General features: G+C 39.0%; 1 protein-coding gene across 1 annotated transcript; it reads left to right on the forward strand.

Moving 5' to 3' along the window:
* Positions 1–192: 192 nt before the first annotated feature.
* Positions 193–22,821, forward strand: LDHB (lactate dehydrogenase B). The gene is made up of 8 exons (XM_072798741.1): positions 193–441; positions 3,492–3,626; positions 10,727–10,844; positions 12,280–12,453; positions 14,067–14,240; positions 18,196–18,313; positions 20,587–20,710; positions 22,448–22,821. The coding sequence occupies exons 2-8, from the start codon at positions 3,498–3,500 to the stop codon at positions 22,613–22,615; spliced, it is 1,005 nt and encodes a 334-aa protein (XP_072654842.1). The 5' UTR covers positions 193–441; positions 3,492–3,497; the 3' UTR covers positions 22,616–22,821.
* The last annotated feature ends 1,686 nt before the right edge of the window (positions 22,822–24,507 follow it).

The raw sequence follows: 24,507 nt of genomic DNA on the forward strand, positions 1-24,507 counted from the left end.
ACATTGCCACCAACACCTTGCCTAAGAACAGGGGTCCTCTTAAATTGACCCAGAATGGGAAAAATAAAATTGTCTTTCTATTTGGATTAAATGTATGCAAACGAGAGCGTGAGGGTCCAGAACAAAGATGGGCAAAGTGTTAGAGATAATGGGACCTCTGGGTTGAAGAGTCTAAGCTGGGAGGCTGCAGCTTTGCCTTCGGAAGGTGACCTCCTCCAGGGGGAGGGAGAGCGCGTGTGCACTCGAGCCCTCGTCCTTGAAGGGGATTGAGCGAGCCGAGGGGAGGGGTGGGCGGCGATCCGGCGATCCGGTTTCCAATCACAATAGGCTGCGGGCGGGCGGGCCCCGCCTCCTCCTCCCTCCTTGCGGATCCTGCGCCGGCGGAGACGCGCGCTGCTAACCTGGTCTCCTTCGCGCGACCCTTACAGCCGCTGGTCTCGGGTAGGTGCCCCCCGGGACCCCGGATCCGGGCTCACGGGCCCCGGGGTGGGAGGTGCGGGGGGGCCCTTGCGTAGCAGCCCGCGGGAAAGGGCCCTGCAGGGCTTGTGCTCTCTGGGGCCTTTAGCGCGGAGCATCCGGACTCGGGCCCGGACTCGCCGCCAGGCTGTGGGGCTGCAGGCCGTGCCCTCCGCGGGGGAGCCCGAGGCCGTGACCTCGCCGCCCCAGAGCCCGCCTCCGGCCTGTGCTGTATCCGGGAGGGACTTGGGGCGTTGGCAGCTAAAACCCGGGTGCTGCATGCCCTCGATCCTTTTCCGGAGGCCGCATCCCCCCTCCCCCACTCCCCGGGCCTGCGGGCCGGACCCCGCGCACGTGCTGGAGGAACTAGGGGCGAGCCGAGGAGCACGTGACAGCTGGCTGACCCCGAGCCTGGGCGGTGGGATCCACTACCCGGGTCGGGGACGCGAGCCCCTGCTTGGGCGGGTGCGGGCAGAGGATGATGCGCGGGTCCTGCCCGGCCCTCCGGGTTTGCCCGGTTTGCTGGGATGCAGAAGGCCTTCGTGGAGACGCAGGCCGGTTCCCCTCTGGCCTCTCCTCCTGATGCCTCGGGAGCTTTGTGTACTTGGCCAGCTTTGGGTGTTGAGAGTGAGGAAGGCCCGGGATTGCCCCTGGGGACCTTCTCCTGGGCGACCTGAGGTTGCTGCCCTCCCTCGTGACCTGCTGCTCCCGGCGCGGGGTGGCCTGTGGGCGGCGGCTGGGCAAGCTGCGGCCAGGGCCTGCAGGGAGCGGCCGGGGGAGCGAGAGCCAGAGGAATTCGATGGCAAAGTCGAGGAATTCGATGGCAAAACCTGGCTTTCTAAAACGTTAGAATCAGGGCACCGGGGTGGCTCAGTGGTTGGGCGTCTGTCTGCCCTTGGCACAGGTGGTGATCCCGGGGTGCAGGGATCGAGTCCCGCATCCGGCTCCCCGCAGGGAGCCTGCTTCTCCCTCTGCCTGTGTCTCTGCCTCTCTCTCTGTGTCTCTCATGAATAAATAATCTTTTTAAGAAGAAAGTTAAAATTGAAGGATAGTCTGCAAAAAGAGTCTTTGTTTTTGAATTTAAGACACCGGTTCATTGGCTCACTTCTAAGGATTTACATCCGCGGGGCGGGCGGGGAGGGATCTCCTCTCTCCCCCCAGGCGGGGGCGCTGGACCTGCGGGGGATGGAAAGGACCGAGAATCAGAGGTTTTCACCCTGTTTACCATTCTTTTTCCCTGCAGCTAAGCACTCAGATCTTGGCACAGTCCTGCATATATAATAATAGAAAACATTTTCTTCTAATGTCTTATAACTCCTATTAAGGAGAAAAAAAAAGTTTTTTAAATACTTTTCTCCGGCAGGATCTGAAAGAAAATAATGTACTGGCTTGAGCCTCTAACTGTGGTTTCTGAAGTTTTCAAAATTAATTTAGAAGGTGTGTCTGAACAACCAGTCTGTATATAGCGACCATTTCTGGGTTTTGCTTACTGGATTCTATATATAAGGATCTTAAACCAGCCGACGAAAATAAACTTAATGGAGAAAAAATACACAGTTTGTATCTCTCTGTTCAGCAAGAGAAGGGGCAGTCTTCTGATTCTGCTCAGAATGCAGGACGTGTTTGAATTTCTGTGTCAAGCCATTCGTAGAGGCAGTTGCACCAGGCTGCCTATTTTTTTCTTAGGCCTCCGTGAGAAAACTGCAGATGTGCTCTGCGAAATAATCTCTAAATTTAGTTCCTACAGATGGAGGGAGGCAATATTTTTTGGCGGAAAAATAGGTATGGAACAAAATAGTTATTACATAGTTGTGTCCAAATTCAAGTAATTTATTCCAATTTAGAGCCTTCTGAACTCTTAACATACACAGTTTCTAAACTAGTTAACTTTTGTTACTTAGTCCATTGCAGATGAGAAACAAAAAGGAGACTGGAAAGCAGCGTAGGTACAGTGGCTGTGGATGTGAGAGTCTAGCATAAAAAGTAAACAGGAAACTGAAATAATAATGAGTTACAATTATAAATGATACTTAAATGTGAAGAAAGGGTTTAAGTATGACCTGCCTCTCTGTTTAAGAAGGCCCGGCAGTGTATTTTGTGTACTAAGTTGCCATGGAATTGTGAAGTTTCTTTTACAATTCAGTAACTTTTGACATTTTAGTTATCCAGAAAATGTACTTGATTATCTGATGGTACAGATAAATTTGGTGTTACTATATGGAATGTTTTCCGACAGGTTTTCTTTTCTCTTTTCCTTTCTTTTCTTTTTTCTTTTCTTTTCTTTTCTTTTCTTTTCTTTTCTTTTCTTTTTTTTTAATGGCTGGAAAGAAACTGATTCAAAGGCTGATATTCTCCTAACGTGACTCCTTGAAAGGAAAATGTATTAAGTGGGTGCCCACCTTCCAGTTAGTTCCAAGGTACACTAAACGGAATTTAGAGTCATATTTCTGAAGATTTTGCATAAACATTTATCACTATTTTCATGCCACTGTATTTATGAAGTATATGTGATATGTCCAGTACACTGACAGGTTTTAAATGAGACTCAAAGTAGAAGAACCGGTCCCTATCTTCAAAGAGTGATAATAACCATTAGTAGTAGAAATTATACTCATAACTGGCTATTAACTCTTTTAGACCAAGCTTACATATGGGTTAGTCCAGGGCCCTAATTTAGTTTGTGTTGTTACATATAAATTCTTCATGAGGGGAATGGAAACAAGTGAGCTATTCTAAATGTAAATATTCATGTCTTTCAGCCAATAAATGAAGAGCCACAAGACAAAATTGTTACGACTTGTTAAATACTAGCACAGTATCCCAAATTCTAATGACTTCATAGAAGTTTTTTGTTTAATTGATTTCTCCATTAAGTGGGTTACATCGTTCTTTAAAATATATTTGTGTTGGAGAATATCATTAGGCTCATTTTTAACTGCTGTAGTTCAAAATTGCAACAGTAGCATTCTGTGGATTATTCCCATTTGGGTTTTATGTGTGGGTGTATGTATAATGTTTTGATTCTTTTCTTGCAGGGCACAATGGCAACTCTTAAGGAAAAACTGATTGCACCAGTTGCAGAAGAAGAGGCTGCAATCCCAAACAATAAGATCACTGTAGTGGGTGTTGGACAAGTTGGTATGGCATGTGCCATCAGCATTCTGGGAAAGGTATATTTCAAGAACACCATACATGTTAGATAATTTCAGTTTATGTGTACAATCTCTGTAGGCACTTCAGGATTTTATTGTCTTTAAAATATTTTGTTTTTCCTGAACAATTTTAAATAAGTTATAGACATCATGACACTTCACCTTTAAATATGAGAGCATGTGTTTACAGAGTATGCTCTCCCTACATGACCACAATAGAATTGCTGCACTCGGGGAAGTTAACATTGATATAATACTATCCTCTAATGTATAGTACCTAGAGTTAAAATTTTCCCTGCTGTTTAATAGCATTTATTTATTTATTTATTTATTTATTTATTATTTATTTATTTATTTATTTTTTTGCTTAATAGCTTTTTATATCTGTTTCCACCTCAGTCCAAAATCATATTTTATATACTTGTCGTATCTCTTTTGTTCTTTAATCTGGAACTATTACTGAGCTTTCTTTGTGTCTCACATCATTGATATTTTTGTAGAGTGCAAGTCAGTTATGTAGAATGTCCCTCAATTGATGTTGGTTTGATGTTTCCTTGTAATTAGGTTCAGGTTAAATTTTTGGGTAGGGTTATGACTAGGTGATGGGATCACATCAGGAGGCATGAGATGTTCAACTTTGTCTTAATATCAGTAGGTGCCCAAGACGCCCTAGGTTGAAGTGATAGGTGCATGATTTCTCCATTGTAAAGGTCCTTTTACCCTCTATCATTAATAAGTAACTTGCACAAGGGCTTTGCGAAGTGGTGGAAATGACTTCTGAGTCCTTCAGAGTACATTCCCTAATCGGAAATAAATTCTCATATAATCAGCAGTTCTCAGCATCAGGAGATTTAACACTGATGTCACGCTGTTAGCACCTTCCACTCCTGCAGACTTTTCTCCTGGTATACCTCCACAGGCTTCTGGCTTGACTACTATGTACGCCCCATGTAGGTCAAGCTGTAGTTTTTTTTTTTTAGTCTCCAAGGATTTTAGAGGAAAGAGGCCCCTTTTTTTGTTTTGTTTCTGTTTTTGTTTTCTTGGATTTTATTTATTTGGGCAGCCTGGATGGCTCAGTGGTTTAGTGCCACCCCAGGGCTTGATTGAGAGAGAGAGATCACAAGCAAGGGGGAGGGGCAGAGGGAAAAGCAGCCTCCCCACAGAGTGGGGACACCCCCACCCCTCAATCCATGTGGGGCTTCGTCCCAGAACCCTGGGATCATGACCTGAGCCTAAGGCAGATGCTTAACCAGCTGAGCCACCCAGGCACCCAAAGAGCCCTTTCTCATTTACCTCACTGAATTGATTCCTTAGGCTGCTTTAAATGTAGGACCCTCCCCCCTCAAAAAAAAAATCGCTGCTCTGCCTTCAGTAGAGTACACTGTTCCTTTGTGTCATGTCTGAAGGCTGCCCAAATAACACCTCGCCAAGCAGGTTTCTGTTTGCAAGTTTGAATTCTCAAGGAACTAATTTTAAGGTCTTGACTGAGAAAAAGCTATCAGAGAAATCAACTATGATATCAACAATGAAGGTTTTACTCTTTTGCATTTTTTTTTTCTAGCTAGTATTGACCAGGGGCTTATTTGTAGTAGCTGCTTCCCAGATCATAGGGAATCACAATTTAGTGTCCACTGTTCATGTCAATTAAAATGAAAAATATTCCAGCTGACGTTTCTTTTAAAGCATTTATTGAATGTATACCATAGTGGAAGTGTTTTAATAAAACCCTTCATTTTAAACAGCAACCTCAGAATGGGAAGTGTTCATATCCTGTTTTCAGATGAGGCAGCTGGGGTGTAAAGAGATTGAGCAGGGCAGCCCGGGTGGCTCAGTGGTTTAGTGCTGCCTTCAGCCCAGGGCATGATCCTGGAGTCCCTGGATCGAGTCCCACGTAGGGCTCCCCACCTGGAGCCTGCTTCTTCCTATGCCTCTCTCTCTGTGTCTCTCATGAATAAATAAATAAAATCTTTAAAAAAAAAAGAAAAATATTGAGCAGCCTGCCTCCAGTCACACAGCTGAGGTAGTAGAATTGTATTTTATTTTTTGATATTTAATTTTATTTTTTAAAATAAACTCTGCCCCCAACATGGGGCTCGAACTCTCTACCCCGAGATCAGAATTGCATGCTCTATCACCCCAGCTAGCAAAGCACCCCAGTAGAGCTGTATTATGAACCCAGGCTCTGAACTCTTTAATTATAGTGACTCCAGTTTCTTTTTATTCTAAGATAGTCTTTAGGCAGTTAAAAACATCAAGGTTTTAGTGACACACTAGCTAGAGATATTTCTTTTCTCCTGCAAATCTCAAAATTTAGACTTTTCAGGAAACTACATCTAAGCTATTGTGATGCTATAAAGAATACTTCTGTGATTTTTACTGTGAACTTAAAATTGTCTTCGGTAAATAAACTTGTGACTGTGCCTACAGTTATGTAATACTTTGGCCCAATTCAAGTGCTGGAGAGAACAGACCCTGCTGCTAACACAGTAGGAATCTTCCAATTTAGATGCTTTGAGGGATTGTCTGCCTTGCTCAAAGACCATCTTACTAATTAAAAATGTTCAAATCTTATTTTAATGGATGAGGATTAAAGTGTTTCAGAATTATTCCTTATTAATATTTGGGGATTATAAACCCTACTAGTTTAATAGAGGAAGGAGGTGTTTATATATTACTTCATTTACTCCTTCCCAAAAATTGGCGAGGTATTGTCATCTATGTATTGCTGTTGGAAAGAAACAGCCTAGAAAGGTTAATAAGCCACTTGGTGAAGATCACAGAGATAGTAAGGTCCTTATCCGGTCTTGGAGTCCATCATTGGACTGGTATGCTTTATAGGGAGTACACATTGCTTTCTGCCCGGGAAATGTGCCAACCTGGGGCATCAGAGGTAGGTTGAGGAGGCCCACACCTTTGCCAGGTCTGAGAAGGCAACTGAGGCCCCTAGTAGGGTATGCCATCACTACAAAAAAAAATTATCTTTTGTTTCTCATGCCCAGGCTCCCCAACCTCATTGTCTTCGTATGAAACATAGTGAGCTTTGATAAAAACTATAGCTCCTGTACTTAAACATTCCAGTAGTTTCATAGGACACATAGATGGCATGTACATCAAAATCCAGGACTTCAGAAATGTCTCCCTGCCTGTCTCAGAGCAAGGTGGTGGAGTGCACAACCCCAGGGGGCTCTATTTACATACTTTCAGCACCTTTACCATCTCTGACTTTATCATGTGCCATCTCCCCTACTTCTCCAAAATACCTAGCTCATTTCTGCTTAAAACCCTTTTCCTTACATTTTCTTTCACCTGTGAAGTGCTACCCTAGGCCATCAGAGTTGATTTCTTCCTCTTCATATCATAACTTTGTAGGCAGGCAGCCCCTGACTGTCCAAGTAAACTTCTTTCCCAGGAACATTAACATTGCCCTGCCTATGGTCTTTATATAGTACGGCCACTATCAGAAATGATCTTAAATTGTTTGCTTAACTCCTCTTTTTCTAGAACATTCCATGAGAGAAGAGACTTGGCTGAATTTGTTCCTAATTAGTAGAATAATTACTAATAAGTATGTATTACATAAATGCTTCTGCTATTCCTAATAACTTATTTTTGTCAAATTTTGATCGTAGCTTTTCCTTTATCATGATTTCTATTGCTAAGTAGGACTCCTACCCTACTACCCATCACAGGCTCTGCATTTTAGCTGTCAAGAGGGGGCTCTAAATATCAACCTCATCATGTTGTCAGGGGCTTACAGAGCTTTCGTGAGAGGTTATCATAAACTAAGTCCAGCTTTCTTTGAGTATCTATCCTCACTTATGTCAGCTAACCTTGTTCTTGTGGTTACAGGCACAGCGTCAGTCTTTTAGGAGCAGTGTAATTACAGACCTATTGTCAAGTAGTTTTAGCAGTGCTGGACTTGGCTTGAAAGTAGGACATAATAAAATTTGGTATTTGTACAAGAATAGTTAGATTAATAAAATGAACTAAAAGCCCAGAAAAAGGCCCAAATAGTATTTAATAATATGATAGAAGTGAATAGTATCTAATAATATGATAGAAGTGGCATTCCATAAATTACTAAACAAAAGGTGCTTGTCCGTTTAGTTCAATATTTGGAAAAAGTTACACTTTTTCCTCCCATAAAATTTCATGCAGAATAAACACTTGGATATAAAAATGCAGTGATCAGATACTATAGCATTGGTGGCAGTAACTTATTGGCTAAGAGAGTCATGGGGCAAATAGGGCCATGTCTGGTCCACGTGGGACTTCAGATTAAAAGATATTTTGTTGTATGTTAAACAAGTGGTCACATTCAACAGCGATGTCCTTGCCTTCTACCCAACCTTGTCCTTCCTGCTTTTGCAATTAAGCTTTGCGGTTTCAAACTATTTTAAGTATATTTACAGTGTAAGTGGATTCACAGGCTTTACAATACAGGTATTCCCTGCTTTTTGAAAGTTCGTTCACTTTGCTTTTACGGAAGACCCTCATTAGTAGCTATTTTCTCTAATCAAACGAAATCCCAAGAGAATTTTCCCTTTTACCGTGAAAAGGTAAAAAGCAAAAAAGCAGTCAGAGTTTATTTTATCACAGAGGCAGCACACACCCCAAGCAGTGAGAGTGGCCCCACCAGATGACTTCCCCAGGAAATAGCTATATACTTTCAGCGTCTCAGGAGCTTTGAACTGCATGAACATCTGTGCTTTGCCTCCGGTTTATTTTGTGCATCTGTTAGCAAGATGTGTCTTAAGGTATCAGATAAACCGAAGTAGGAGAGGTTATTTTGGAATCTGAGAATTCTCAGAAATTTCCCACATAAATTAATGGTAATTGCTGCTTCTGCTCTATGCCATTTCTGCTTACAAAAGATTTGATAGGAACATTCTACTTTAGGATAGCGGGGGATACCTGCGTAGGAACTACAGAAGGAGATTTATTTCAGTCAAACAACAGTGCTGACACTTAGGCACACATCTTCTGTGTTGCCTACCTCCGCATTTGGAGGATATTCAGTCGTGCAGATGCAGCTAAATTCAGTGCGACAGTTTTTGTTTTTTTTTCCCCAAGTGTTGGATCTCTTCCTTCTCTACCAGCTGAGGACGCACTTCTCAGCCAATTCTCCACACCCACTGGCTGAAACAAAAGACAGGATCTGAGATCCTGTGACATCCTTTTCCACGTAAGCCTGAAATTGTTTTGCCATGCTGACTTTAGGGACACAGATGTTATGTTACTAAAATAAAAGTGATATTCCTATTGCTCGGTACCTTGATGGGATGGGATGGCTATAATTAAGTTATAGTGTCCTAATTGAGGGTTTAAAAAAGACAAATACAGGTTTGTGTGTTCTTGTCAGAGGCTGCAGAGGGACAAAACCATTTAAAAAGCATCAAAACCTGTTTTAAAAGAAAACTTGTGAAAACAAGTGCCAATAGTGGATATACAAAGAAATGAGAAAACCGTGGCTAAGTAATCCCCAACTTGCAAAATGGTCATTGCAAAAGTTTGCAAGTAAATCTGTTGCTTGGAGGTAAATGCACATTTGGAGGCTAGAGTCTCAGGAACTCAAAGGCAAGCCTGTTATCACTCACTTCTTAAGACTAGCGAGCCACTGGGATTCTAGGGACTAGACAGTGCTCATCCCATGGCTCCTACAAGGAGCAGGACTTGCCTTGGCTGGCAAATTAAAGTAGGTCAGATTTTTTTACTGGCTTCATCTTCTGCTGGTCAGTGCCTTCCAGACACCTCCTGTTCCACCCTCTACTACTCTACCTTTTCCTTGCAAGTGCCTTCTGAACCCAGTTACCTACCCTTTCCCCATCAATACTCCTCTCTGATATGACTGATCATGCCATCCTTAGGAGAGGCATCCTCATTTTTAAGTGGATTTCCATATTGATATGTTATATTAAGCTAATTATTTTGCCAATAGCCTTAAAAACAGTAAAGGCAAAGACTAATGATATTTCAACAAGAGGGATAACTATGTTTTGTACATTTTGCAAATTACGAGTTTCCATAAGATAATGGAATTTCAGAGCCGAAAGGATTTTTGGCTGCATCTAGACCGACAACCTCCCCTCCCCTTATTTTTACAAGGAGAGATCAAGTGTGTGCTTAAGAAAGTACTCTACATGACTGATAAAGGGTGAACCCAAGGCTTTGTTTTCTCCCACTCTTTCTGTAGAGATATAGAGGACATATGAATAAAACATTTTATATACAGAACATTTTATAGAATATGTAGAATTATGAGTCTAGATCAAGATTAAGTAGTATATTTGAGATTTAGACTTGTATTTTGAATGAGTGGCACAGGGTGACAACTGGAATAGAAAACTGGAGAAGTTTGGGATGACACAGAAGAATCTGCAAATCCCAGACCCTGCCATCCATAGGATACCCCTTTGCCCATCAAGACATTCAAGTTGGTTCTATCCAACCTGAGTTCAGACTTCAAACTGGGCTTTAGAGCCTACTATGTGGTCAAACTATTGATGGTTTAAATCAAATCTGCCTTCTGAAAAACCCTCCAAACTGGAGGTGATTTCAGGGATGGACACTGCCCAAGGTTGATTCTGAGTCTGGGTGAGTCTTCACCACCCCTCATTAATGGAAAGGCTTGTATATCCTGAGAACACTATTGAACTGTTGGTTTCATGAGGAATCGTTGTCTTACATATTCTTAAAGTGATTTGTAGCATGTTAAGTATCGTGATAATTAAATCCTAGTTGAGTACTAGAAGATAAAATTTAGAAAAATCAATGTGTTTAATATTAATAGTTCATTCAAGACTTTCTCATGCAGTTGTTTAAAGAGCACACCTAACTCCATGATAAAATTCTCAGGGTTTTTAACACTTGGTGCTTATCCATTTAAAGGGTCTTTGTTGTTGGGGGGCACCAGAGGGGCTCAATCGGTTGAGTGACTGACTCTTGGTCTCAACACGGGGTCCTGATTTTAGGGTCATGTGTTCGAGCCCTGTGTTGGGCTCCACACTCAGCTTAGAGCCTACTTTAAAAAAATAAATAAATAAAGGTTCTTTGCTGGATTGTGAGCCGGGGTGCCTTAGAGTGGCTTAGAGTACTAACCCTTGTTCTTATATTTCTAGTCTCTGGCTGATGAACTTGCCCTTGTGGATGTTTTAGAAGATAAACTCAAAGGAGAAATGATGGATCTACAGCATGGGAGCTTATTTCTACAGACACCTAAAATTGTGGCAGATAAAGGTAGTTACATTTCATGCCTAAAGTGATCTAATCATAGATGCCCTCACTCTATAAAATTAGTCTTCCATCCTGGTGAATCTAGTATTGGTGGTTTTTCTTTCCTTCTCTATCCAGTTCATCCTCGAGGACAAACAAGTATCGCCTCTGTAAACTTCCCAGATGATTTCCATACATTTGACACATGACATTTTAGGAAATTATATCCTAATGTTTGATTACGTGTATCTGAGAACAAGAGTGTTTTAGACCCCCAAAAAATATTTGTACAAAGTAATTTGAGTGCTTTGAAGAAACCAAAAAAAAATTCATGTTCTAGCTGTCTGTTCTAGATTAGCACATTTATGCAGTGATAACCATGATAGCAGGGCTGTGTCTAAAGCTAGAAATGTGAACGTCAGAATAATTTCTGCTATGACTACTGCTGGCTATTATTGAGTTATTAGCATTCTGTGTACTATGAAATTTTTGAATGTCACATTTTACCTCATTTTCACAAGAAAGGTGTGAGAGGTAGGTCTTAGTACCTTCGTGTTATGGGGAAGAAACTGATAAAAGGTATTAATAACTATCAAAAGTCACATAGCAATATTGTTTATTTTTTTAATTGTTATTTCTTAAGATTTTATTTATTTATTTATGAAAGACAGAGAGAGGCAGAGACATAGGCAGAGGGACAGGCAGACTCCCTGCAGAGACCCAGATGTGGGACTTGATCCCAGAACTCCGGGATCACAACCTGAGCCAAAGGCAGACGCTCAACCACTGAACTACCCATGTGCCCCAGCACTAGTTTATTATGTGACTCATCTGTAGCTATTATATCTGATGATCACATCAGGTCATAATATCTATATTTTGGGAAGTGACATACTTTCTTGAAGGGGAAAAAAAAATATTCGCCAGAGAAACTCAACTGCTGAAAGTAAACAGGCTTCCTTAAAATATTGAGTATTAAAAATGAGTTTCTGGCCAAGAGCAAATGCTTCTTTGCCCTCCTTCCCTTTCATGGGTTGGATTAACATTACAAGTCTACAAGTGTCCTTAATTCTCTTTTTCTGTTGGAGGGCTGCCTGTTGAACTTGGGACTCATGGTTTATGTTTTATCAAATTAGTAGCCATCAAAAGTCAATAGCATTTTGAATTTGTTAGCCAGAAACATAATTTAGGGCCTTTATTTCCTTGGTCTATTCTCTGAGTCAGTTTTATGGTTGGATTATTTCTCTGTGACTCAGAAAGGAAGATGTCATTTCTTTTGAGAAGAGCGTCACACTTCAAAACCTTATAATACAGAATTCTTGCCTATGTAATTCTTACAGTATGTAATGCTTATATAAGTTCTAAAAGCTTATGGATGTTTAGGTTTCTGGAGCATACCATATATGATATGTTTTGATGAAGAGTTGTATTTAAAGTACTTTTTTTCTCCCTCTCCTAGATTACTCTGTGACTGCCAATTCTAAGATTGTGGTGGTGACTGCAGGAGTCCGCCAGCAGGAGGGAGAGAGCCGCCTCAATCTGGTGCAAAGGAATGTTAATGTCTTCAAATTCATTATTCCTCAGATAGTCAAGTACAGTCCTGATTGTATCATAATTGTGGTTTCCAACCCAGGTATTTAATTAACAAGAATGTCTTAAGGTTCACCCCTGTTAAGTTAAATGTTTTGGGTTTTATTTTATTTCTGTTGTTTGGCTTTTAAAGAATCTGTCCTAAGATTTAGTAGCAGAAGCAACTCTTGTGTCTTGTTATTGGCTGCGAAAGAATGGTGTTTGCAAAACAAATGGCTGAGTCCTGGGCCAAATGTTTAAAAATGTGAGAAGAGTTATATATAAAACAGTTGCATCTGTTTGTTTCATCACTTTGTTGTAGAGCCTAGAAGCTTTTTAAAATTTTCTAGGAAGATTATCCTGGGGTGTGTAATGAAACATTTAAACGTGGCTTTAATTTGTAAGAAACATTTTAGCAAATTTGACCTTCTGTTGGCCAAAAATGTGTATTCTAGTGGCATTGAATTTGAAACTAGTTTTAAAAGCCATTAATCAGTCCAGTTTGAAAGATAGAAATAGACTGTATCGATGGACAAATAACATGCTAATGCCAAATGTTAGAGCTTAAAAGTTGCTTTTGTTGCTAAATCAACATTTGCAGAATAAACATTAAAACTTCTGGTTCGAAAGCATTGCATTATTTAACCTAAACAGTCAGAATTCATTCTCTATTTCATACTTCTTTTGTCTATAATTTGCCACCAAACATACTATTTATTGGTGAACATAGTAGATACATTGATAAAACTGATTGTCTCCGGATGCTGGACATAGAGGAAGATTGTGAGTAAGAAGCAGGGGGATCCTTACAGTTTGTGGAATATTGAGAATTGGGAGCCAGCAAGGACAGAGATTCTTTCAGTATTATTTTCTGCAGTCTTGGATTGGGGGTTACTGAATAGTTAAATCTTTTATATGAAACTTCGTGTAAATACATAGTGGCAAATAGACTTGGAATAAGAGTGACAAATAGCTGGCACATATGAAGTTGCTGTATCCCCTGCCTAAGGCAGACATTAACTCATTATACAACTTTCCAGGTATAGCTTCAAAGTCTCAACTCTCCAGGAAGTCACTCCCACTGAATCAAAGTTGCCAAGGAAGAGCTTTATAATCCCCAGTCCAAAATGACCTTAAAATATCTTGACTAATGTGTATATTTGTGTGGAGGTGGAGATTGCAAGATTAACCTCTTGCATTCCCTGAGTGCATGTTTTCTCCTTTTGACGGTTATAGCCTAAGAGTGATGTGATCCTGTCTAGACCAGCAAGTTTTATTCTGTGAAGTCTCAGGGCTGTGCCACACCAGAATAAAGGTTCTATCATAGAGGTCCTTTCATTAAATACAACAAAATATAAATCCCCTTGTATTATCACAGTTTCTTCCTGAATGGTATCTCGTGCCCATAATTAGTAATTTAATAACCCGTGGCTTTTGGGTTATGATGATAGCCCCTACCGTCATGGAACATTAAAATCGAGAAACTTATGTAACCATAGGGTCTCTTACATGCATTATTTCTTAACTATGTAAAGTCACAGTGTTTATGTCTTTCTGGCTGTATTCACATCTCAGACTGGACAAGTTGGGGAGGAAGAAGCTAGGACACCTGCTAATTGCCATAGCAGTTGAAATCAGTTTTGATTTACTCACATGTATTATTTCTAAATGTTTTAGTGGATATTCTTACATATGTTACCTGGAAACTAAGTGGACTACCCAAGCACCGTGTGATTGGAAGTGGGTGTAATCTGGATTCTGCTAGATTTCGCTATCTTATGGCTGAAAAACTTGGCATTCATCCCAGCAGCTGCCATGGATGGATTTTGGGAGAACATGGTGACTCAAGTGGTAAAGAAAAAAAACCTTAATATTCTGATGTGTACTTACGGTGTTATTTTTGTCATTCTGAATGTTTTGTTTTTTAATTTAATTTTTGTATTCACATACTTCACATTACAAATAAGCAATTTGTGGGAAAATACCTTGATAGTAACTAGGTAAATATGTATACATTCTTCATCAGTTTTTTGCCTGCTATGTTTAGGATCTATCGATAATTCTCAAACAAATTCCTACTGTGATAGTTGTCAGACACAATATTCAATCATTTCTGAATATTTATTGAGTTCCACTGTAAAAGAGAGCTTTCTGTTCACCATTTATGTGTTCATTTATTTATATGTGGACTCAGATTTTTATTTTATTCAACAAATCTTCTTCCACTATAATTGTAACACAGACATTGTCCCAGATTTGTCAAGTAATAGGCTCTTCAGACTGGCACCTGGGTCTTTTTGACATGTCCCAGAGTTTCTTGAGCCCTTCCTTATCTCTAGGACAATAAAGTGCACCATGTTGGTGTTATATTTCCCATTTCTCTGCACTGGACGCATCTCTTTCTCCAATGAGTCCTGTTTACTTCTAAGAGGAATGGCGTTTAGGAACCGAGATCTGGACATAGGTGTGCTCATGCTCCTGGTATGTCCCTGCTTCTAGTTCCTTTCAGTGGATGGAGGTATCATACCCATCATGTTTATTGAAGGAGAAATAAATTGGGTAACAAAAGCTTTTACGTAACCAGTATCCACTATTCTATAGTGTAAAATAAATCTTGCTTTAAATGAAACCTGATATGGGGGCACCTGACTAACTGGCTTAGTTGGTAGAGTATCTGACTTTTGATCTCAGGGTTGTGAGTTAAAGCCCCATATTGGGTGTGGAGACTACTTTTAAAAAAAAAGATAAAAGTAAATGAAATCTGATTTTTACTAAAGCATTAATAATAACTATCAATCACTTAAGTAGTAAGAGGCCATTTGGTAAATATCTCAAATATCTTCTTTAGGAATTTAAATAGAATTGTTGGGCATAAATCAATCATTGTAAAAAGACCAACATTAAAGTTATGTTATATTTTGATTTCTTTTGTAATGCTTTGTTTTGAAATAGTTAAGGGGTACCTAGGTGGTTCAGGTGTTGGTTTAAGAGTTGGTTAAACATCCAACTCTTGATTTTGGCTCAGGTCATGATCTCAGGGTTGTGAGATTGAGCCCCATGTCAGGGTCTGTGTTCAGCATGGAGTCTTACTTGTCCTCTCCCTTTGCACCTCCTTACCCATGTGCACGTGCTCACTCTCTCAAATAAATAAATAAATAAATAAATAAATAAATAAATAAATAAATAAATATTTTGTTAAAGAAAGAAGAAAAACAGTTAAAATATCATTTATTTAAGTTAATATTTCTGTTTAATGGTGAGCCTGACTGGCTCATTCAGAAGAGCATGAGCCTCTTGGTCATGAGTTTGCACGTAGAGATTACTAAAAAAATAAACTTTAAAGACATTTTAAAAAATAAATTAATATTTCTTTTCCAAACAATTTTATGTAATAACACTTATGAACAATTCTGGTTATGTAACTCTTAAGCCTGTTTGTTAAACCAAAATACATTGAATAGGCCAATGTGTAAAACTATCCATTTTAATGTTAACAATAAGCTTTATTCTATTAAATTCATATCTGTCCTATATTCAAGGAGCTGTTTCCCCCTAAAAAGGTTTAGGTGTAAATATTTTTTTGAATTCAGTGAGAGTGTGTAATGTGGTTTTAGTAAAGAGTTTTCTATGTTAAAAGAATTTGGTCTTAAAACTATTGCATTTGTTCTTGTTTATATAATGATGCTATTTTTCTTTTTTTTGGCACATTGTTCCACTTCATTCAAGAATTCCTAATATCCAAGGATTTGTTTGAATCTATGTCTTATATATAAAAAACCGTCACAGTGTGCAGTATGCAGTGGAAGTTCAGCCAACGCTAGTTATTAAAATTGTACAGTGATTAGAACCACAGATCTGGAAGTAATATTATGTGTTCTCTAGTTTAAGGCTTGCATTATAATGAAAGAAGAAATGAGACAAAGCAGTCATAATGGCTAATGGCTTGTTAAAAATCCTTTAGCTGGGGATCCCTGGGTGGCTCAGCGGTTTAGCGCCTGCCTTTGGCCCAGGGCGCGATCCTGGAGTCCTGGGATTGAGTCCCACGTCAGGCTCCCTGCATGGAGCCTGCTTCTCCCTCTGCCTGTGTCTCTGCCTCTCTCTCTCTCTCTGTCTCATAAATAAATCTATCTTAAAAAAAATCCTTTAGCTAATTAGTGGCACAACTACAACTAGAATCATGTCTTCTTTTTTTTTTTTTTTAAGATTTTATTTATTGATTCATGAGAGACACAGAGACATAGGCAGAGGAAGAAGCAGGCTCCCGGTGGGGAGCCAGATGCAGGACTTGATCCCAGGACCCCGGGGATTACAACCTGAGCTAAAGGCAGGCACTCAACCACTGAGCCACCCAGGTGTCCCTAGAATCATGTCTTCTGACTCCTATCTAGGCTACTATTTACTCATCACTGTGTCATTTTTTTTCCAAAACATCTTTTTTCCTATTTCCACATTGACCTGTATTATGTACATGAAATGAAAGAAAATTAAACCATACTCAACCCTGACATGATTATGTAGATTTCAGTTTCATCAAAAGCCATGAGAGTACCCATATTCCATAATTTTCTCAACTATTAGCCTGAATTCACAAAAGTTGTGGATTAAAAGTGGATCTTATTTGGCCATGGGCAGGTTTGCCCTTGGTAGCCAGTTTCAGCTATACTGGACTTGACCCCATGCTTCTGCTCCTATTTCTTGAGTTTACAGTGCTCTCTTCCAAAGGTCTCCAAGGAGCTCTACTTATTTTTCAAGGTCCAATGCAAATGCCATTTAAAAAAAATTATATATTTATTCATGAGAGACAGAGAGAGAGAGAGAGAAGCAGAGACACAGGCAGAGGGAGAAGCAAGCTCCATGCAGGAAACCTGATGTAGGACTCGATCCCGGGACTCCCGGGACTCTAGGATCACGCCTTGGGCGCTAAACTGCTGAGCCACCCAGGGATCCTGCAAATGCCATTTTTTGTAGCCCTTTCTGATATCCCTTTGCTCCTCAAGTAAATGGATTGTAATTTATCTTCATACCTCTGTGATAGCCCATCTCATTGCTTTAGTTTCCTTTGCCTGTTTCTTCCAGTAATTTCTAAATTTAGCCACAGCACAGAACATATCCTTATTCATTTTTGTACATCTACATTTTCAATATATACTTTTGGCTGGGTAAAAGGTGTTAAGAATAATGGATAAGGGTATTCTGATACATGGAGCCCTCCAAAAGATACAGTTGGTGATAGAGAACACCTTCGGTGTGCCTCTGGGGCCATTCTTAGAAGGAGACATTTGATTCAGTTAAGACCAGAAAAATTCACTGTGGTTACCTGGAGTTTCTTTTGAGAGATAGATTGGACTTGGGGCATGAAAAGAGATGACTGGAGTATATTTGGATTTTAGATTTTATCTTTTTTTTTTTTTTTTTTTTTTTTTTTACTTCACTCCAGAAAAAAGGGATTTATATAAGGAAAATGAGTAGGAGTGGAGTTAAAGATTGCTCAAATTTTAGGGTAGTCGTGAACTAGAAACCCTTGTGATTTCAACAAGCCCAGAGGGAGGCAAAGAATTTCATATTCTTTGTAAGTATGACACAACAGTTCTGTTTTGCACCAAAATGGTTGAAAATTAAAATGTCAGATGTGTGGCTATTTTGAAAGTACATGCCAGCCTTTAGGGGAGTAGACTGGGTCAGTTGTCTTTGGAGCAGTTCCAGCAGGTATTCAGTAACTTGCCTCAGAGGTAAAATCTGAACTAAGAGAATAAAAGATTTTTTAAAGTAGTGTCAGAAATATGAAATGTTTATCCTCTTTCTCCAGTGGCTGTGTGGAGTGGAGTGAATGTGGCAGGTGTTTCTCTTCAGGAACTGAATCCAGAAATGGGAACAGACAACGACAGTGAAAATTGGAAGGAAGTGCATAAGATGGTGGTTGAAAGGTAAGTAGAAGGAGGCTTAAGATGATTAATTTTTTTCTAAATTTTATTTCAATTCAGTTAATTAGCATAAAATGTATTAGTGGTTTCAGAGGTAGAGGTTAGTGATTCATCAGTCTTACGTAACACCCAATGCTCATTTCATCCTGTGCCTTCCTTAATGTCCATCATCCAGTTACCCCATCTCCCCATCCCCCTTCCCTCCAGTGACCTTCAGTTTGTTTCTTATGATTAAGAGTCTCTAATGGTTTGTCTCCTTCTCTGATTTCATCTTGTTTTATTTTTTCCTCTCTTCCCCTATGATCCTCTGCTTTATTCCTTAAATTCCACTCAATTTATGATAATTGTGTTTCTCTGATTAACTTATTTTGCCTAGCATAATACACTCTAGGTCCAGTCACATTATTGCAAATGGCAAGATTTCATTCTTTTTGATGAATGTGTAATATTCCTCTGTGTGTGTGTGTGTGTGTGTGCGCGCGCGCGTGCACACACCACATCTTTATCCATTCATCTGTTGATGGACATCTGGGCTTTTTCCATAGTTTGGCTATTATGGATATTACTGCTATTAATTTTATCTAGATAAAATTATCAGTGATTTCCATGATGGCCACCCACTCAGATAAACTCTTAATATAGTAAACATGCAGCTGTTGTCTACTTCAACAGATAAGACGAACTTGACTGGTCAAACCTACCATACGAGTCCCCCTAGGGTAACCAGATATTTTTCTGGAGAAATCTGTTTGTATAGGGAACAGGAGCAAAATATGGAATTAACAAGTGAGAAGGGCTTTCAGATTGCCTCTTACTGATGAATAGGGTTGACTTGCATAGAACCTGGACACTATTAGTTTCATAATTACCTAAAATAAGTACTTACTGATAGATTGCTAAAAGTGTTAAAGCTGTGCTATATTTACCTCTCCGCACCCAACTAAAGATATCTCTCTTTTTTTCTTTTTCCTTCTTTAAACTCTTTTGTACTTTTTTTAAAACTGTTTTTAAACTCCTCTCCTTATGACCTTAATGCATATAAAATAAGGTATCATTGTGGAATGAGTAAAGAATATGGACTTGAATTCAAACTATGACACTGGTATTACAGAAGCCATAAAGTTGAATCTCAGTTTTGTCCCTTCTGAAGTCATATGGTAATAGAATTATTACGAAAATTTAGTAAAAACACAGACATAATGCTGCTGAGTATTCAGTAAACATCGGCTATTATTTGCAGAGAATTGTTAAAAAAAAATTTCTCAAACATGGAATTGTTTTGCTTAGTTTAAATGTATTTATTTTTTTCTGGAATTTGACCCGTGCATAGAGATAAGATTGTTTAAAAATGTGAGAGGGTTCTTAGCATTTTGTTAACTTAATCCCTTTGCTTTAAAATGAGAAAACTAGGTCTCCCCAGGTAATGTAACTTGCCTAAGGTCTTCTAGTCATTGATAGCATTAAATCCCAATTTCCTACATTCTAATTTTGGTTACTCCTGCTACCTCTTAAGGACCAAGGGCTTTGTGGATTTCAAGGTGTAAAATTTATGTACAGAACATTGTCAGGCAAGGTAGATCATCTTCACTCTGCTGTTAGATTAGTTGGTCATCGTAATTTAGGTGACAGTAGTAAGTAGGACCTCAAAATCAAGGTATATTTTGTCCTTAGAATGTGAACATCTTTTTATTTTCATTGTTTCCTGATTTCATTAGTAATTTTGGAAATACTCATGTATTATGAATATGAAGATTGGTTGGAAAAAAGTATGTTTCTACCACTGTAGCTTTTATAAATATTTATGCATATAATCTATTTTTTTAAAGATTTATTTATTTATTTTAGAGAGAAAGAGTGAGCACTGAGAGGGGCAGACAGAGAGAGAGAGAGAACCCCAGCAGACTCCTCGATGAGCTCAGAGCCTGACGGCAGGGCTTGATCTCAAGACCTAATCATAACCTGAGCTGAAACCAAGAGTTAGACTCAACCTACTGCACCACCCAGAGGCCCCTCAATAATCTATTTAAGTTCATCATAGCATTCATGTAGAGCCCACTAGGTAGTATTTCCAACTGTAAATGTTTTAAATATATGTTAATTTATTTAACAAACTTATAAAATAGATGTCCTCACTTTATAGGAGAGGACACTGAGATAAGAAAGGTTTACTGAAGATTACACAGCTTAATAAGGGAGCAGCAGCCAACACAAAGAGTCCAGTTTTAATAACTATTGAGTCTGATTTCAGTGAGCTCTTTTATGATTTTTTTTCTTAGTGCCTATGAAGTCATCAAGCTAAAAGGATATACCAACTGGGCTATTGGATTAAGTGTGGCTGATCTCATTGAATCCATGTTGAAAAATCTCTCCAGGATTCATCCAGTGTCAACAATGGTGAAGGTAAGATAAACTGTTACAAATATAATTTCCGGTATTCTATTCTGTGATTAGATTTAAAGAAGGACAAGGTGGTCTCAGTCTACTTTTTTCTGAATCTCAAAGTTTTGTGAAAACTTCTCTCTTTTCTCTCTTGTATACGGTGGCAAATTAAATATTCACTCTGAATCTTTTTTAACACATTTTCAAAATATGTATCATATAAATAAGTATTAGTTTTATTTCAAGTTGGGGTATTAAAGTATAGATTGTCCTTGATATAGTACTTGATACCTTAGTAAATTTAGTTCAGTTTAACAACCAGGAAACCGGTGCCTGGGTGACTCTAGGTTAAGCATCTACCTTCAGCTCAGGTCATGATCTCAGGGTCCTGGGATCAAGCCCCAGTCAGGTTCCTCACTCAATCAGGAGGCTGCTTGTCCCTTTTCCTCTGCCCGTCCCCCTGCTTGTGTTCTTTCTCTCAAATAAAATATTTAAAAGAAAAAGCTATGAAACACTGAAATAGAAATTGGTTATTTTTCAATAAAATTAAGATTGTATTAAAACATTATATAAGATAACTCATTTTCCATAAGTCAGGGGAGGAAATATAAGGGGAAAATGCAGTAGATTTTTAAAAAACATGCAAAAGAGAACAATATAGAAGTATTTGGTGGTAAAATGTGGTGTCAGGTGTATTTGGTTTTGTTTTTTCAAGCACTATAACAAAATTTTAAAAAATAAGTATGGAAAAAATTGGATAATTGCTGGGTCTTGGAGTACATATTTGGAATTTATTGATCTCTGCTTTGGTGTGTATACAAAAATTTTGAACTAAAAGTTTAGAAAATAGCAGTGCTTGGCTGGCCTAAGTGGAAGAACATGTGACTCTGATCTCAGGGTCATGAGCTTGAGCCCCACATTGAGTGCAGAGATTAGAAAAATAAACTTTTCTAAAAAGGCATGAAAAATGTATTAAAGTAACTTGTTTGATATAATTAAATAATCCAGTTAGTTGCATGGTTAAATTGACTCTGAATAAATTTACTGCTTTATATAAACTGGTAAATTCTGTGTTTTGGAAATTATGCTATTTTTCCGGCAGTTCTTGGATGTTGCAAAGATCTTGCTTTTGAGTGGCTTCCAACATTTATTCTGGACCTCTTGGATAGCTACCACCTGAAATTCTCTCCTAAACAAAAGAATTTTTTAAAATTTAGGATTTCATAAAAAGCAGCCCATTAAGAAACACATTGGAATGCAATTTAATTTGAAGACTTAGATATTAAGTTTTATTAAAGTATATCCAGGCAGAGATGTATCAATAAGTTCAATAAAAAAGTGTTACTTTCTTATAAATGTCTAGCTTATTATAATGTGTTTTTGTATATTCTGCATATAAAATCGAATTCAAAATGTAAGTATTTGGAAAATATGGGCCTATAAGTGTTGAAAATTAAAGAACGAGTTTGTTCTTACCATATTTCCTACATTTCTTTCTGTTTAAACATGGAATCTGGTCATTCTTATCTATGATTTCACTTTTTTTTTTTTTTTTTAGATTTAATTTATTTATTAGAGAAAGACAACATGAGCATTGGGAGAGGCAGAGGGAGAAGCAGACTTCCCACTGAGCAGGGAGCCCAATGTGGGGATCCTGGGATCATGACCTGAGCCAAAGGCAGATGCTTAATCAGCTGAGCCATTCAGGCGCCCCTATAATTTCATTTCTTAATCTAATTGTTTCTCTTGTTCTGGCAGGGTATGTATGGTATTGAGAACGAAGTCTTCCTGAGTCTTCCGTGTATCCTGAACGCTCGGGGCTTAACCAGTGTGATCAATCAGAAGCTGAAGGATGATGAGGTTGCCCAGCTCAAGAAAAGTGCAGATACCTTGTGGGATATCCAGAAAGACCTAAAAGATCTGTGACTTCTGGCTTCTAGGCTGTAGAAATTTAAAACCATGATGTAATTAACTGTGAGCCTTTAGTTTTTCATCCATATACATGGATCACAGTTTGCTTTTATCTTCCTAAATATGTGAATCTGGGCTCACAGAATCAAAGCCCATGCTTGGTTTAATGCTTGCAATATGAGCCTTGAACAAATAAAATTACCTACCGTAGTGTGCTTCTATTTCCGGGACTCTTTCTTTAGTGACTTCTGAAAGATTTCAGTCAATATTTCAAATAATTCTTCACCCGTCATAAAAGGCCCTAAATTCTATCTATATTCATCCTTTCAAATAGCACATTCTTTGTCACCGCATATGCCATGATTTTGTTATTGTCTTGAGAATATGATTACCCTTTTATTTTTAAAGACATTTTTTAGAGCAATTTTAGGTTTACAATAAAATTGAGAGGAAGGTACAGTGATTTCCCATATACCACTTGCCCCCACACATGGTGGTTTCAACATCATTCATCAGAATGGTACGTTCGTTACAATCTATGAAACAACATTGGCATGTCATTATCACCCAAAGTCCATAGTGTACATCAGATTCACTCTTGGTGATGTACATTCCATGGCTTTGAACAAATGTATAAGCAACATATTTCCACCATTCTAATGTAGTGTTAAAAATATGGTGATTGTCATAAACTTGTTTCAGTGCAGGTTATATCACTGATTAACTTATTTGAGGCAAGTTACTTAACCATTCCCAAGCCTCAATAGTCTTATCTATGAAATAGTGATAACTAATTAGTTATAGAAGGTGGGGGAGAGACAAAATATTCACCAAACAGAAGTTACTCTGAGGCTAGAACATGAAGGAGGTGACTCCATACAGTTTACAGCTTTATTCAGGATAAATTAAGTCAGGGGATCAAGAGGAGGATGATCCAGGGCAGCTGCATAGCTATTCTCTGCAAAATCCAGACCTTAGTCCTCTGCTTTTATAGAGCAAGGGGATACACATAAGAGCCCTGTAGTGAGATCAAAGGGTTCACATACACCTAATTGACAGCTAACCTTTAATTAGCTCTTGTGGCACCACCTGTGCAGGAAGGGGAAAGACTTTCTCTAACAGATTCGTGGGAGACCAAACAAGCCTCCCCCATTCTGGACTTGGCGGGCATTTCTGAGGTATATATATCAATCCCTAAGGGGCCTGGAATGTGTAGCCCAAGGGAGGTCATTGAGCAAACACCAACGAGATGGAGGGCCAAAGATGGAGTCAGTATTATCAGCACTCTCGCAAAGGTTATTCATTATTCCAATTTCTATGTGAATGCTGAATTTAAAATAAGTTAGTAGTTTCTAAGCTTGGACTTTATGGACCAGTTTTAAAAGTTTTTAAACTTCAGGAGTACATGGCTGGCTCAGTCAGTGGAGCATATGACTCTTGATCGTGGGGTTGCAAGTTCCAACACCACTTAGGGGTAGAGTTTGCTTTGTCAGGGATGGGGAATGAATACATGTGTAGAGTGAGGTAGGGGGTCTCAACATAAGTTTGCCAACTTTTTATTTTGCCAAATAAGGATTGGAGAAAAAAAATACCATATTCTTATTCTCATACAAATAGACATTTTAATGCCAAAAGAATGGAAAGACCATAATCTCAAATTTATCAACTGTCAAGACCAGGAGCAGAAAGGCAAAACTGTTGGGATGCAGAGCCACAAGCTGGAAGAAGTCTGGGTCCTTGGTTTTCATGGAGCTGTTATACCAGTTATACATTGCTTTTACATTAGAAGGAAATAAACTCCTGTACTGTTATTTCGGCTATCTCTCTCAGCTAGCCAAAGCTCATTCTTAGTGACACACTCTATAAGACTTTATTAGGAACAATCAACCATAGACAAAGTACCTATT

Source organism: Canis lupus, chromosome 25 (genome assembly GCF_048164855.1).
Source record: "Canis lupus baileyi chromosome 25, mCanLup2.hap1, whole genome shotgun sequence".
NCBI lineage: Eukaryota > Metazoa > Chordata > Mammalia > Carnivora > Canidae > Canis > Canis lupus.